The sequence below is a fragment of the Chroicocephalus ridibundus genome, chromosome Z, assembly GCF_963924245.1.
Source record: "Chroicocephalus ridibundus chromosome Z, bChrRid1.1, whole genome shotgun sequence".
Classification (NCBI taxonomy): domain Eukaryota; kingdom Metazoa; phylum Chordata; class Aves; order Charadriiformes; family Laridae; genus Chroicocephalus; species Chroicocephalus ridibundus.
The window spans coordinates 62,491,507-62,506,990 of NC_086316.1; the positions used below are offsets into that span (position 1 = coordinate 62,491,507).

At 48.3% G+C, this 15,484-nt stretch overlaps 1 protein-coding gene across 1 annotated transcript; it reads left to right on the forward strand.

Annotated features, from left to right (window-relative positions):
- The first annotated feature begins 5,872 nt into the window (after nt 1–5,872).
- CD180 (CD180 molecule) lies at nt 5,873–12,630 on the forward strand. Its single transcript, XM_063321546.1, has 4 exons — nt 5,873–6,031; nt 6,647–6,883; nt 10,075–10,241; nt 10,905–12,630. Exons 1-4 carry the CDS (start codon nt 5,873–5,875, stop codon nt 12,628–12,630), a joined length of 2,289 nt encoding a protein of 762 aa, XP_063177616.1.
- The last annotated feature ends 2,854 nt before the right edge of the window (nt 12,631–15,484 follow it).

Sequence of the window (15,484 nt, forward strand, 5' to 3'; positions counted from 1 at the left end):
CCAGCCGCGGCAATGAGCTGCGCAACCCACTGCTGCTCCCTTCCTTTTGTGCCAGGGAGATCAGCCATGGCAGGCCTTCCCTCGAGCAGTGGGGTGGTTGTTCAGCTGCTCCCAGCTGCCCCAGGAGAGCGTAGACTGCCCGGGTACAGTCTCTTGAGCATTTCACTGCTTCTTTTTAAAGGTTTTGCAAAAAGGAAGAGAAGGCTTGCTTATGGCTTTAATATGAAAGCAATTGATATGGTGGAGGGATGGCAATATGCAAAGACTTAACACTGAGCCAAGCCACCATGCAAAGCTCTGATGTGCTTTCTCTGATGGCAACGAAACCTCGCTGAAGATTGAGTTGCCAAGTGAAACACTTTCAAAAGACTAATCTGCACACAGTTACCCTTGGCAATACTGTAGGACATTCGTCCAGCGATCTTTCAGGAGCAAACCAGCCTATCTCTGACCCAGATCCGACAAACCTATCAAGTCTAAACATTTGGCAAAACTTTGCAAATGGGGACTAGGTATTCAGTATGTATATAAAAAAAACCCAATGTGAAAGCAGATGTTAGAGCAGGCAGGAGTGTGTATCTGATTGAAGAAGTGACCGGTAGCTCCAGATCATTGGCGTCTGCCGAGGCGAGCGGGCAGAGGAGGCCTGGCTCCAACAAGGGCTGCCAAGGGATGGCCCTGCACACGCAGGACCGCTCCCCTCATTTCCACATCGTTAGTCGGGCTCGGTGGTAAGAACTTCCCCTTTCAAACCCATCCGATGGAAACAGCTCATTAGCAGTGCCCGCTCCTAGCAGCCACACAAAGAACGAAACCATGAATTTTAGCAGTGAGGATGGTTTGTTCTGCCTTCAGCAAACCAGTTCTGTCAAGGATTCACGCTTGGCCAGAAAGGCAAGATCACTGTGAGGATAGGGACTTCAGAGGCACATCTTTGAAGCATGGTGAGGACAAAGGAACTAACATTACTTTGCGACAAAACGTATTTCAGGCATTGACATATTCCCGACTGGAGTAACATGCATTTTGCCTTGTTACCCCACATGCCATCATACCCAGCATAGGCTGTTACCCGGCATCTGCATAGATGCTTATCAGGCAAAGACCATCAGGGCAAAGTGAGCAGATAAGAACTCATTAATATGAATGGGGGATAAAGAGGAAAGAAACTTGAGAAATGAGTTGAAGCAGTTAAAACAGTGCAGAGACATCACTTCAGGTTCCCACGCCATCTGGCTGAGCATGATGTATGTTTTTTTTCCCTTGTCACAGAAGTTTTGGGTTTCTCTCATCGTTCTCACCCACCTTGACCAGAGGTGCAGCCTGCTGATGCGTTTCAGCACCCTCAAAACCCCCAGGTGGAGGAGGAGAGGGGGTCTCACCTGCCCACACAGTCTCACTGGTGGCCACCCCACACCAAAGGGTCATGGAAACCCTCTCTCAGCTGGGATGTGGACCCACTTTGGACCACTTTGGACCCAGCCGTGGCACTTGGGCCATGAGTGCTTCTTACCAGCATTTCTTACTTGAAGGTGGGTGGAGAGGTTCCTCTCCTCTCTTCCTGGAGCTCTCTACACAGCAATTAGTGTCACCTAGCAACAGGGCTTCCTTTTAAGATGCTCTTTTGTCATTTCAAAGCCTCGGTGCCAAAAGTTCCTTAAATAGCCTGAACTCACACACGGCTCCCTCAGTTTGGCTCTTTTTCTTTATCTCTGCCTGGTTTCCTTCCATTGCAAGGTTAATATTCGCAGCCAGCCAAAGCAAACCAAACCCAACAAAAACACAGCTCCCAGAGGTCACTCCAGCCTCTCCATGCAAGGGCTGGGAAGCTCCGTTTCCCCAAAGCCGTGCCAAGCTACACTCGATAGAGACCAGCTGAGGAAAGGGGAAGCTCAGGCAGGTTTTAATTCTAATTTTTTGCTTGTTGCTCAAGTCGGACTTACAGATACAACCAATTTTCTCTCCCATCAGTCTAAAATCTAGCGTGCAAGACTTGCACAGCCCAGTTTCTCAGATTCTGTGTTGTTTGGACAGAGGAAGAGCAGCTTGTTACTAATCGTTGAAATCTGCATTTTATCTTGGCTTTATAGTACTGATACAACACACGGGGTGCGAGAACACTGGGTATTTTGCTTGCTTAGCAGGGAACAGAGGCTGCATTTTTGAGATAGGGAAAAGTCTTACAGCAGTTTCACAGAGTAACAGGGGGCTCCATCACGGAGGTCCTCCAAACATCTTTCAAATTTTTGAAAAATCACAAGCTACCCAGGGAGGATAACACAACAACAGCAGTTATACAGAAACAATGTCTGCAGGGAGAGCAGAGGAGACATCCCCCTTTGCAGACGAAACATGGATGTACAAGACGTCAGTAATTAATCGGTTGCTAATTCCCGTCAGCAATTTCCTTCCTTCGTAGTGCCTTTGTCCTGACTATTTTTGGTTGGTGTTTGGTAGGACTTCTCATGGCTTCGCCTGCCCCCGCCGTGGCCAGCCCAGCAGGGCACAGGATGCAGACGTCAGGGCCAGGAAGCCCGGCATCCCCCCGGCCTCCAGCAAGCTGTGATCGTCAGCTGAAAGTTTGTTCATCCTCCCTACCGAAAAAATAGCACCGATGCCTCCCCAAAGCCCAGGGGTTCCAGGACCTGGCCCAGCAGCAGCCCCCTGGCTGAGTGCCTTCACCATCAATCCTTTTGAAAGCTGCCTCAAACAAAATCCACGTGAGAACAAGCCGTCCATGGAGAGGTGGCCAGAGGAACGCTCTACTTTTTTTGTTTGGGATGTTTCTATACGCAGTGTTCAGATCATGTCACACTCTCTCCAGCTGCGGAGGACATTGCGGGCACAGTCCTGTCCTTCTTGTGTCCCCACCACCCCTGAGGGCAGGCAAAGGGACATTGCTCACATGCACGGAGAGCATGGGCTGGAGAGCACATCTGGCTGCTGCCTCCTGCCCTCGTTTAGGGTTTCAGAAAGATCTATTGCTGCAGCAGGAAGCAGAGGGCTTTCACATAAAGTCTGGTAAAGTCTGACATTTTTTATGGCAGCTTTTTCCTCCCTGCAGGTGATTTACGCTCTTAATGCATCACCTTTTTTTAGGCTTTTCCTCAGAGCACAGGCTGAGATCACAATACCTTCTATATCAGCAGCAGAGTCCGTGCAGTTTTTCCTGCTGGAAAATGTGGGTTTGTGGCCGGACAGGGCAGGTGTTCCCAGTCCTCCCAGCTGCCGTGCCTCCTCCCAGAGCACCAAGCAGCCGCAGTGCTGGAATGGTCACAGCCCAAATCCCACTGCCTCAAGGCAAACCCTGGTCTGGGTTCTTAATATCTAGCATTTAAAGCAATCATTTGGATTCCTATCTCTCTTTTGTGGTACCAAAGAATACAACAAACAAGGAAGATCTTGAAATCCTTACTTGAAGGAAGTGACTGAAAATTATTTTAATCCTTTGATCCCATATAGACAAGTATTTTGGAAGCCCTGCTGTGTTGTGTTGCCAGTCCCTTCTTCAGAGCTATGGGAAGACATGGAGATTGACATGATTCATCTCTTAGATGACAGAGAATTCATATCTTATAGGAAGTCTGAAAGTGCTAAAGTCTGGTTAATAATATATTCACAACTCATTGCACTTTTTTCTTTTTTTTCTTTTTTTTTTTTTTTTTTAAATTGCTTGGATCGATCCCCACATGACCCATACAGTCATTACACATTTTTTTCCAAGGCAACCCTGGAAGAGGAGCAATTTCCCAAGCTCCTCTCCCCAACGGCAGCCCTTGGGGGACAGGCCTTTTGCAGGTGCTGTGCTCAGTGCTCTGACCAAGAGCCTTTCCCAGCGCAGGGTTGGCCAGGTGGATTTGACACCAGACAGGATTTCTCCTCGTCCTGACCAGCCATCCTCGTGCCCAGGCTGAGAGGCTCCTGCAGGACCCAGGATCCCACCCAGAAACGGGACCCACCTTTCTGCGGTGGGGGTGGGAATTGGCATCCCGTGACTTCAGCATCGCGCCAACAGCCCGTGGGATGCCCACGTCCATGCCACTTGGCTGGGCTGAGGAACATGCCAGCGTTTCACCGTCGTGGTCCCTGCTATGATTGGCACCACATCAGTGGTGGGTTTTAAGTGGGGGAAGGGCCACCACCCATGGGCACACGCCGTGGGTGACTCACCACATTTTGGTGAGCTTCACGAACCGTTCCTCCTACCTACCTCAGAAATCAGCTTAAAATGGAGAACTTCTGAGGGGGACGTGCAGCCCTCTCCGGGGGACTTTCTGACAGCAGGGCAGTGCAACACGTCTGTGGCATGGCACCAGGCCAGAGGAGCAGTGCCAGGGGAGCAATTTACTTGGCCCTCAGCAGCGTTCAGCATCCCACGAGTGCTCAGAGGCAAGCACTGTCGCACTGAAGCCCATTATCACCACTGCTGTTCACACGCTCTTAAATTTCCCATCACCAGAGCAGGAAGAGTTTCAGACAAGCACATAGAAAGCAGTATCATGAAGGAAAAAAAAATACTCTCAAGGCTATTCTCCCAGTGACCCCCGTGGTCTGATAGCTCCCCTGAATGCTGTGAGGGAGAGAGGATCCACCCAGCACTTAGGGACACCAAACACCACCATTGAAAGCAGAAAGCATGCAGACAAGGAGAGCTCCCCCTGTTCAATGTGGGCAGAGAATCAGCCTGCAAGGGCGCCAGGTGCCACCATGGTGGTGGCAGAGGGGCTGAACCTGGGCCGAGCCCCAGCACACAGCAAAGCCCCTGCCAGCACATAAACCCCCTCCCGCTAATCGATGCCGTAAACTCTTACCCCTCCCCACTCACTCCTTTACAAGCACAAAGAGCTAAATTAATCAGATAGGTACACATAATGAATAATTCAGACACCTCCAATCATTAGTCATTATTACCAAGCTCAGCAATTGCCTGTGCGCATGGAGGAGAAGAGGATCTTCAGTCACCCGATACTGGTTTCATAATGAATTCTTCATTAGCTGGAATTGGGGCAGGCCTTAGAATTCATTATTTGCATCATAAAGCTTCTTGTTTCCTCAAAAACACCACCCCCCCCACCCCCCAAAAATAAACCTCTGGTGTTATTTATACTCCTTTGTGTTACATGTGAATTCCACAGCACGTAGTAATACGCTTGCACTGCAGGAAGAGGCAGGATTACCTTCGGCTGATATCCCCTCTGGATTTAAAGGACTTTTCTTCCAAAACAACACATTCATCCTAAATTCAAGGTTTCTAGTACTGGCGGGTTGAGGAAGCATCCATGCCACCAGGGCTCATAGCCTGCCAGAAACAAGCCACCAGCTGCAAGTGCCAGTCCAAGCTGCTGCCAGCCAGGAAAGCACAGAGGGGAGGGCGGGGACACCCTGAGCCCTAGGCTTCGAGCCTTAGCATGGAAAACAGAAAATAAACATGGAGCAAACATCCCAAACAACAAATTCCTCTGAAATTTTTGCTACCAGCTGCAGGGGGAGCAGGATTACCAGTGGCCGGGGAGCTGGCTGCTGCCAGCTGCAACAGCCCACCCCAGAGCCTTAGGCAAAGATGCAAAAAGGAGTAGGCTCTGCACTGGATTTTGAGCTTTGACCGTGCCATATTGACTGCTCCCCTCTCCCCAGCCACCTGCAGGAACAGCACAGCTCAGGAGAAACCTGATGAACACATCAACCCCAGCTACCAGCGCAGCCATAGCCTTCGGACACTGTTTCAGAAACAAAGCCCTTAATTTTGTGCATGTCGTTGGCACCAGAGAAGCCCAGATGTTCCCATCTTCCCGGGTGTCGAGCTTGATGCCCTCCAGACGGCATCTTGATTGCCAAGCTTCACTGATAGAGTTATGGGGGCTGGATCAGCTCCATGGACCAGCCCGCCATCGTGCTGGGCACATTTGCCAAGCCCAGTATGTTTCCATCATGCCTTTCTCGACTAGGCGGTAAAGAAGGAGCACCAATTAAGCCTGCTGAAAACAAAGTTATCAAGCCAATAACTCAGACGTTTAAGAAAGGGGAAAAAGAGGCAAGTTGATCTGGCTGGCAAGAGCCGGTGCTCGGCCCCATCCTGGGCAGAGGAACAGATGCTCCCCGCCTGCAGCTGCCGCTCACGTGCCCATCTTAGAGCGGGTTAGAAATACCGTCCCCTTTCAGAAAGCTAATCAGTACCTGTAGTCTAAATACAAGAGGAAAGGAGTCCATTTTCAGATTGAATTATTGCTTTTCAGCGTTACTGTTTCTAGCAAGAGAAGCATGTTTCAGCATTGTGATCCTTTCCGCAGCTATATAGGCGCAGGCCTTGTGCCTATTTTCAGTTGTTTTACAAGTTCTTGTGACTTTCACAAGCGATGCACCAAATTTTGACTCAAACTTTCCATTGCATTAAATTCCCCTTTGGTGAGATGCTGCAGTCTCATCTGCCCTTGTCTTGCTCTACCTCCTATCTCACGCTGAACCAACTCCCCTGTACTTAGCGGGGACATTCCACTCTACACAAGCATCAAGACCAATTTCCCTCATTTCAATTTAAAAAAAAAAAATCTCTTCTGCCCCAGAAAAGTATCAGTGCAGTCATTTGACTATATTTAAAGCAGGGAAGTTCCTCTTTCACTCCAAAACTACTGTTTTGCTCACGCTGAAGCCGGAGGTTCAGCAGGCATTTCTTCTCCTTACGACCTCTTCTCCAGCCGACGCACCCAGCTTGTCTGACCTTCGCTGCTCTGTCTCACTTTCATTAAGGGAAGATAGACACAAGAGCATCCATTTTCACAACCTGCCTCCCTCTGTAATGGCCTGTGATTTATACTTTTTGATTTTCACAATGCTCGCCTGCGTTACCTGCGAAGCATCCCACGTCGCAGAGGTGATGTGCACAGAGGTGAGTGACAGCCGCCGGTCCCTCGCGAGATACAGGAGCCGCCTGTGTAGGGGATCGGTCTCTGGTGAATACTTGCCTTCTGATGTCCAACTGTTTTCAGTTCCCAAGGGGTTTCTCTCAGGGGGATCTGAAGGCCTTTATTGGAGAAATAAGGCAAGGGTCTTGAGATGTGCTCAGGGACATCACTCACTGTCCCTCCTCCTCCTCACACCCCTGTGTCCGTGCACCCTCATGCGCTCTACTGTCGCTGCTGGGGACTTTGGGAGCCTGTCAAACCGGCACCATGCTCCAGCTCCCAGAGAGATGGAAGGACAATGAAGTTTCACAGGGGTGTTTAGTAGAAATCAGAGATAGACAGAGGACAGATATAAGGAATTTTATCTCATGCTTGCGCTCTCCACACAGGAATTTGTACACGGTGGTGGGATGATGGTGTGTATTTGTCATTTGGTCGATGTGCAATACCACACGAGAATAGGAAGAAAGTACCAGTGTTTTCCCAAGGGCAGGGGAAAAGGCTGACCCATAAGATTTTTTTTTTTTTTAACGTGTGGAACAAGGAAAAAAAAAAATAAAAAAGGTAAGGATTTTGATTCAGAGGAGAAGAACCGTGGACCCAGCCCTATGCAGCACACATTTGAGGCCAATAGCAAATTCCTCACTGAATTAAGTGCACAAATCTCCAAGCACTGCGTTGCACAGCAGGGTGCCCCAGGGGACGGTTGCTCCTCAGCTCCCTGTGAGAGCTGCTCCGGGCCCTGAAGCGTACAGAGAGAGCTTACTCACTATGTTATTTGAATGATAAAACATACAGGCACTGTTCTCATTTACAGCGACAGCTAAACACTTTTTAATCTGTTTAAAGCACACGTCACACCAGTTCTTTCCTTATCAGTATTGAAAACAGTGGCTTTTCTAAGTCTGTATTTTGCTATTTCTACAGTTACCAGTGCTGTATCATTTCGGTGCTTCTAGGCTGGAGTCAAGTCCCGGTGCTACAGCAGGTGGGGGGCTGGCTTGCTGCCCCCCAGGTCGTGCCACATGCCGAGCCATGGGCTTGTCCCACCCTGCCCGCGTGGGACCGGCCCCATCCCCCCAGTGCTGAGCTCCAGCTGGGCCCCAGCAGGACGAGGGGGACAGGGATGGTGGAGGAGCCACACTCCTCACCCACGTGGGGCATTTTGTTGTGACAGTTCCTTTCCATTCCCTGCCGGCCCCGCCGTGCTGCTGCCAGCATCTCTCTGCCCCTGCAGCAGCACGGGGCCACGGCGCTCCCCGGCACCCTCTGGTTACAGGGCTTGCGTCTACAGGGGAAGAAGAAAGCATTTGCCATGTCCAGCTTGTGGCTTGCAACAAACACCGCCCTCCCCCCTCCAGCGAGGTTACCAAGCACCTCCACACCCGCCTGCCTCTCCTACACCGCAGACAGGCAGAGACATGGTTTGGTCTCACAGTCCCACACGGACGGAAAGACCCAAACATCGTGCACCATTCCCCAGGGTCCACACATCTCAACAAAACGCTGTCGAGCCACGTGCTCCTGCCCCACAGGGTGCACACCTGCACTGACCTCTGCTCGTCACGGACGCCAGGCTCCAGCACATCTCTCACCAGCACCTGTGCTTGCGCTCTTCGGACCAACAGAATAGCTTTGAATCTCATTAAAACAGTCAGATTGGCCAACTGTGCAATACGTGCTTTTACTTCCCTGCAAGCAGAATGTCTCCGAGCTTCCTGGGAGGATATTGCCAAAGCTGCAGCTCCCACGGGGCCCTGGGGAGCCCGTCCCTCCCAGGCTGGCCCTGTAACCACCCAGGGCTTCCTGTGGGAGCAGGGCTGGGCAAGGAGGGCGGCACTGCACTGGCTGCCCCATGCTCCCCATTGTGGCTTGGCAGCTGGGACAAGTGCGATGCTCTGATCATCTGGAGTGCCGTGTCCAGCTCTGGGCTCCCCGGTTCAAGAGGGACAGGGAACGGCTGGAGAGGGTGCAGCAAAGGGCTACAAAGATTATTAGGGGACTGGAACACCTCTCTTATGAAGAAAGGCTGAAGGATTTGGGTCTCTTCAGTCTGGAAAAAAGACAGCTGAGGGGGGATCTCATCAACACTTATAAATACTTCAAGGGTGGGTGTCAGGAGGATGGGGCCAGGCTCTTCTCACTGGTGCCCGGCAACAGGACAAGAGGTAATGGGCACAAACTTGAGCATAGGAAGTTCCACCTAAACACAAGGAGGAACTTCTTTACCCTGAGGGTGGCAGAGCACTGGGACAGGCTGCCCAGAGAGGTGGTGGAGTCTCCGTCTCTGGAGACATTCAAAACCCGCCTGGACGTGTTCCTGTGCAACCTGCTCTAGGTGACCCTGCTCTGGCAGGGGGTTGGACTAGATGATCTCCAGAGGTCCCTTCCAACCCTACCATTCTGTGATTCTGTGATCCACACTGCCTTGAGTGGCTGTGGCTATTCCAGGGCAGCGATTCCTTGCACGCCACAGTCCCAGGCTCTGGTTGACTTTCATGCAATCGCCAGGCAAAGGCAGGTCAAGCACATTTAATGAATTTCCCCAGTGTCCACAGAGTAGACTTCTCACATAATACACCGATTTATTTTCAGTTAAACTGAAAAGCCTTCATAGAAATTTTAAAGACTCAGCATATCAGCTATGATCTTTGTCTAGCCTGAGCTAAACCTTCCCACAATCCTCTCACTGCAGTGTGCAACTGCAGTTCAGGTCCAATTAATTTGGACACATTCCTTCCAGGAAAATTCACAGACCTGCTCTTTTTTACCTCCTCGCTGCAAGGTTTTTTTAAGACTTCTCTTAGAATAAGCTTTGTTTCAAGACTCATGAAATTCAGAATTTAAAACTACCTTGTGGGGATGCTTTCTTAGAGATTAATAATTCATCCAGAAGAGTAAACAATCCTCATATGTGCTAACTTTGATAAGAAAGTACTACAGATGAGACGCACTTCAAATTAGTACAAGAGAGATTCAAGGCATTCATTTTAAATATACACTCCACAAAACCCCAGGGTTGCACATTGCAAGCCTGTACTAAGGCTTCCTAGGGTTCTGGCTGCTATGTTTTTAAATAATTCAAAATTCTCTTTGGCTTTTTTTGCAGTGCCATGGTTTCCCATTTATATTCACAATACATAACTCTTGCAGTTTCACTATATATTTTCCACAGATTACAGTAAATAAAAGCTATAGCTGTGAAGGTTTAGGACTGAGGGAGATTCCTGAAAAACTACCTGTCACAACTGAAATCCTCGACTTCAGCTTCAACGTGCTCCCTTCTCTCCAGAGTTCAACCTTCTCAGAGCTGAAATCTCTTCTCTACCTGGACTTAACAAGGTATGGGGGAGCATCCTCACTTCTGCACATCAGGTTGGTCAAACCCCCTGCCCGAAACCGGCTTCTGGAGCACACCAGAGCAGCATCTCCCTGCCTTCACGGGGAAACCACCCAAACCACTTGCAGACAGCTGTGAAGTGTTTTGCTAAGCAGAGATTGGTACACTTGGGCGACATCTAGGCTTCTCCTCTGGTGACAATCATTTGCAGGACAGTGGGTGAAATATGTGTTTTCCACATATTACTTCTGCTAGGACAGTAGTGACAGCAAAGTCACTAAAGCAATTTTTTCACTCAATTTTTCCGTAAAATCTAGAGAAAGACAGGTTTGGTCCTTGTAAACGCCCAGCTTTTTTTTTTATAGGAAAAGAGATTTGCATTTTATTAAGCTGGACACTAAAAACCTCATATCTCCCTGACTTCCACAAATGCCTCCACACACACATCATTTCAGGGCAGGTTTTTCTTCTCACCAGGACCCTGTGTTTCAATGTCAGCTTACAAATACCAGGCAAGTGTCACTGGAAAAGACAGATAGTTTTATCCTGGTGAAGGCAACTGACCACGAGTTCTTACAGATATGACATGTGGTTTGGGTTATGACATAAACTAGGAGAGTTTTGCGAGATAGGCCACTGACGCTGGTTTCTGTTGCTTTCCCAAGGTGCCAGATCAACTGGGTGTACGATGGTGCTTTTCACAGTAACAAGCAGCTGAAGACAATTGTGCTGACAGGAAACCTGCTCATGTTTCTGTCCGACACAGCATTTGCTGGCCCGCAGTCCCTGAAGCAGCTTGTCTTAACGCAGACGGGAATTACAAGTATGTCCTTTATTCCAATGGCAAATCTGGACAGCTTGGATACCCTCATCTTGGGCAGCAACCACATCTCTTCGCTGCAGCTTCCTCCCAACTTTCCCACTCAGAACCTCAAATACCTTGACTTTCAAATGAATAACATAAGAACAATCACAGCAGATGATGTCCATGTTCTGCAGAAGACCAGCAATATAACGCTCATCTTTAAAGCCAACAATATTGTATACATTGAACCTGGAGCTTTCCAGTCCCATTTCTACAGTTTGGACTTCGGGGGCTGCGCTGATATCCCTGCGGTCCTGGTGGGCATACAGAACTCCACAGCCGAGACCCTTTGGCTGGGAACATTTCATGGTGTGAAAAAGGAGCCCTACATAAGCCCAAATGTTTTACAAGGCCTCTGTAATCTCTCTGTCAAGGACCTCTATCTGCAGCTACGTCACTTCAGAAACCTAAACGCTGTCACGTTTCAGTGCTTGACCAGGCTCCGAAAGCTGGACCTAACTCATACCCACATCAGCGCGTTGCCCCCTGGCATCAGCGGCATGAATTCGTTAGCAGAGTTAGTTCTCAATGCAAACTCCTTCGAGCACCTCTGCAACATCAGCTCTGCCGCCTTCCCCTCCCTCACCCACCTCCATATCAAGGGGAACATGCAGCTCCTGCAGCTGGGCTCTGGCTGTTTGGAGAAACTGGCAAAGCTTCAACATCTCGATTTAAGTAAGAGTCTTATTGAAAGCTTTGGCTGCTGTAACGAGGCACTGAGCGGTCTGAGCAGTCTTCGGTACCTGAATCTGAGCCACAACATAAGGCTCCACCTCCAAGACGTGCTCATTAAGGACAGTGCTAACCTGGAGCTGCTGGACCTAGCTTTCACCCCTCTTCATATCGACACTTCACAGGGTCCTTTCCGAAATTTGCATCTCTTGCAAGTGCTGAATCTTTCCTCCTCTCATGTTAATACTAGCATTCAGCATCTCTTTCAAGGCTTGGAAAACCTCATGCTCTTGGACCTTAGTCAAAATAACTTTGAGTCGGGGATTGTGCCAAAGGACAAATTGTTCCAACAGCTATCCAATCTACAGGTGCTAATTTTATCATCCTGTGAACTGACAGCAATAGGTGGCCAAGCATTTCACAACCTCAAGAAGTTACGGCATGTCGATCTAAGCCACAACAAACTTACTGCATTCAGCACAGATGCATTTTCAAACCTCAAGAGCATCTATCTCAATTTTGCCCACAACAGGATCCGTATTGTACCAGGTGACACGCTAGTGTCCCTAGCTGGCCACTGCGTAATCAATTTAAGTTACAACCCTCTGGACTGCACCTGCTCCAATATTGGTTTAATCACCTGGTACAAGCAGAATCTGGATAAAATTGAAGACCCTGAAGGAACGAGATGCTCTGAACCCAAATGGCTATCTGGGTCTCAGCTGGCCACCGTCTCACTCTCCTGTGGGATCAGCACAGCAGGAAGCATGGCAATTGTCCTGGCTATTTTATCCTGTGGTGCCATCTTCATTTGGGGTGCTTGCTATTTCAAGCGAAATTACCAGCAAATATAGTTTTATGATGGAGACATAGAAAAGACGCACAGCTACTGTATTAAGATGAAAGAAATCTTCCTGTTTGTGTTTGTGACCTGTATTTCCTTAACTTTTGAAATATCCTTTTCATTCGTATTATAACTTTTAGAAAAATAATTTAAAAAATTTATTTGAGAACTGGAAAAATAAACTATGACCTAGGCCTTGAACATGAATAACAACTTCTCTTACAGAGAAATCCCAGTTCAACTCAATGTTAGCCCTGGTGTCCCAGCTACTATGGGTAATGCACCTGTAAAGGGAAGATTCAAGAGCCAAAATGCAAACCTTATTCTCTTCAAAAAACAGAAAACCAAACCACCACCACCACTACTCCCAATAAAAAAAAGGCAAACCAACCAGACCATCAACATCTATCAAATGTCCTTGAAAAACAATGTTGTTTAAGAGACAGCAGTAGCGTACCCCGCTCTGCTAAAAAGAAAAAAGCTTTCTGTGAAGAACAGGTGCAACACTCAGTCATACAAGACCCACTCCTGCAGGACTGACAGAAAACAGAAACAGCCTGTATCATGTCCCCGATTTCCTTAAAATATTTTTGATCCTTAGAAAACTCCTGGCCATTGAAGCTCTGCCTGTCACCTCCCACTCCGGGGCAGGCCCTGCTCCTGTACTATTTTACTGGACTCCATAGTAAGTAGGGCACTTAACTTCAGCTTTAACCACAAAACTTTTAGATTTGGTCAGGAATCTGCAGGCGCTTGGCACTACGCTTGCTTGCACAGGCTAAAAACCAAGGCCAACAGCTATGAGACTTCCCTGTGCCGGCCTGGAGTGGACTCCTCCCTCCAGCAGCAGCCCAGGAGAGAAAACTGGAGCCTGCAAAGGGGGTGGCGCACTGGGGAGCCGCAACCTCCTCCCATGGGTGCTCCTGTGCCGACAGATACTTGACATCGCTCCTGGCCTGCGTCCCTAGAGTGAAGTCTCTTCGCTCAGGCAGAAAAAAAGACAGATGACTTATTATTTAGTTTTACTAAACAACAAAATCACTTTTTCTGCCATCGCATGTGAATAAACCCAGTGGCGAGACAGAGCATGTACGTTTGACCAAGGGTCTGATGGGAGCCTGCCATGCCTACACATCTGCCCTGTGTTGCCGTAGCGTGACTTATGGCTCTAGTGCTTTAACAGCAGGCTAACCTTGACACAATAGACACAACCTTTTCGGAGGGTATGACCCTTCTGTCTCCCCAACAGAGGACGCACCCCGTGGAGTCTGACCGTGCCCCAGCAAGCTCCCTGGTGTGTTAAGCCGGGAGCTGCGGTTGCTCACCGAGACATGGAAGGCGAGCGCTCTCTCAGCACTTTCCACGTGGGACTCTACATTCAGGTTCAGCTCCTGCCCCAAAGGCATTTCCTGAACATTTTCCTCTGTAACATGCTGACTAGCTAAGACTTCAAAGATCCCTGCTGGACTAAAAAAAAAGTTTTTACTCATTTCTGAAGACACTGATGACAAGAATCCCTGATTGGTCTTCTCTGTTAGCAGAGGACAAAAGTGTGACTAACGCAAGATGGATTCTTGCGGCTTTCAGATACCTTCACACCATGCACAGCACCCACCTTACCCCACAACTTGTCCTCCTCCCGCATGGTGGGCTGATGCTTTCTGAAACGCCTCTTCACTTAACACAGGATTTAAACACCACTAGTTTCTGAAACGCTACCCAGTGTCACGGCGTAGACTCATGTGTAGCCTTCAGTCAGCTGAAACTCAAAAATGGCAGAAACTCAAAAATGGCGAACTGGTGAATGTGTATCTGTGCATATATATTTACACAGAGTATTAAGTACAGACTTTCCGGTGACTCATCTCTTTCCCCCTCCACAACTTTTTTTCATGACCATTATCTTCATCTGTTGTCATTTTTATTTTCTTGTTGATTTACTTTACAGTCTCATCTCTGCTTTATTTGTCTGCCAGACACCATTCCTAGGACACTGTGTAAACAACAGTGCTGAACAGCATACATGGTGTTTCAGGATACACACATCCTAAATACAAAGTGTGATCATTCTGAAGGAAAACTTATATATGGCTACAATACACTAAAATGCCCAGATTATACATTAAAACTTTTTGAAGTCCAAAGATTTAGCCATCTGGGATTACTTAGCAAGGATATAAATGGAAAGAGACAGTAGATTTATTTTTCTTTATATAATTTGTTTACCCAGTCAAGCTCTGATCTGATGCAGTCCTTTGTTTCCAGTCAGGCCTTTTATCTCTTATTTTTTCAAATACAGCTGGAGAGCCAGCTCAGAGAGACAAGGGAATCGCCTGAGGTGAATGGTGCCTAACAGGATTGAACTCGCCACCGCCCCGGCTCCTGGGCTACAGATGTCACTGAAGTCATGGTACAATACAAAACTGCAAAACAGAATTTGTTATCAGTATTCACACAGAGAAGCAGCTTGAGCAGATCTTAGCTAACAGAGACTGGTAAGCACTCATCTTTATTTCAATGGGACAAACCAAATCTCAGAACCAAGGTCTTCCTCCCATAACTGCGCTTAACCAAGATACTACCAGTAAGCTGCAAGTCAATTTTTAAAAGTGGATTTTACTCTGGACAGGATGGTTTAAGAGGCCAATTTCTAAATCTGTCAACCTAAAAAAAAAAAGATATCCTGATACCGATGATACATCTTTTAAGATCTTTCTCTCATTCACTAGTTTCGTCTATACCTGGAAAAAGAGCAGGTGAGATCCTTCCCAACCACTCACTCACACCATACCTCCTCATCTGGCAAATACGACAGAAATTCTCTGCCAGCAGCAGACAACATCCTTCTCCAGTGTGTCTCAGGC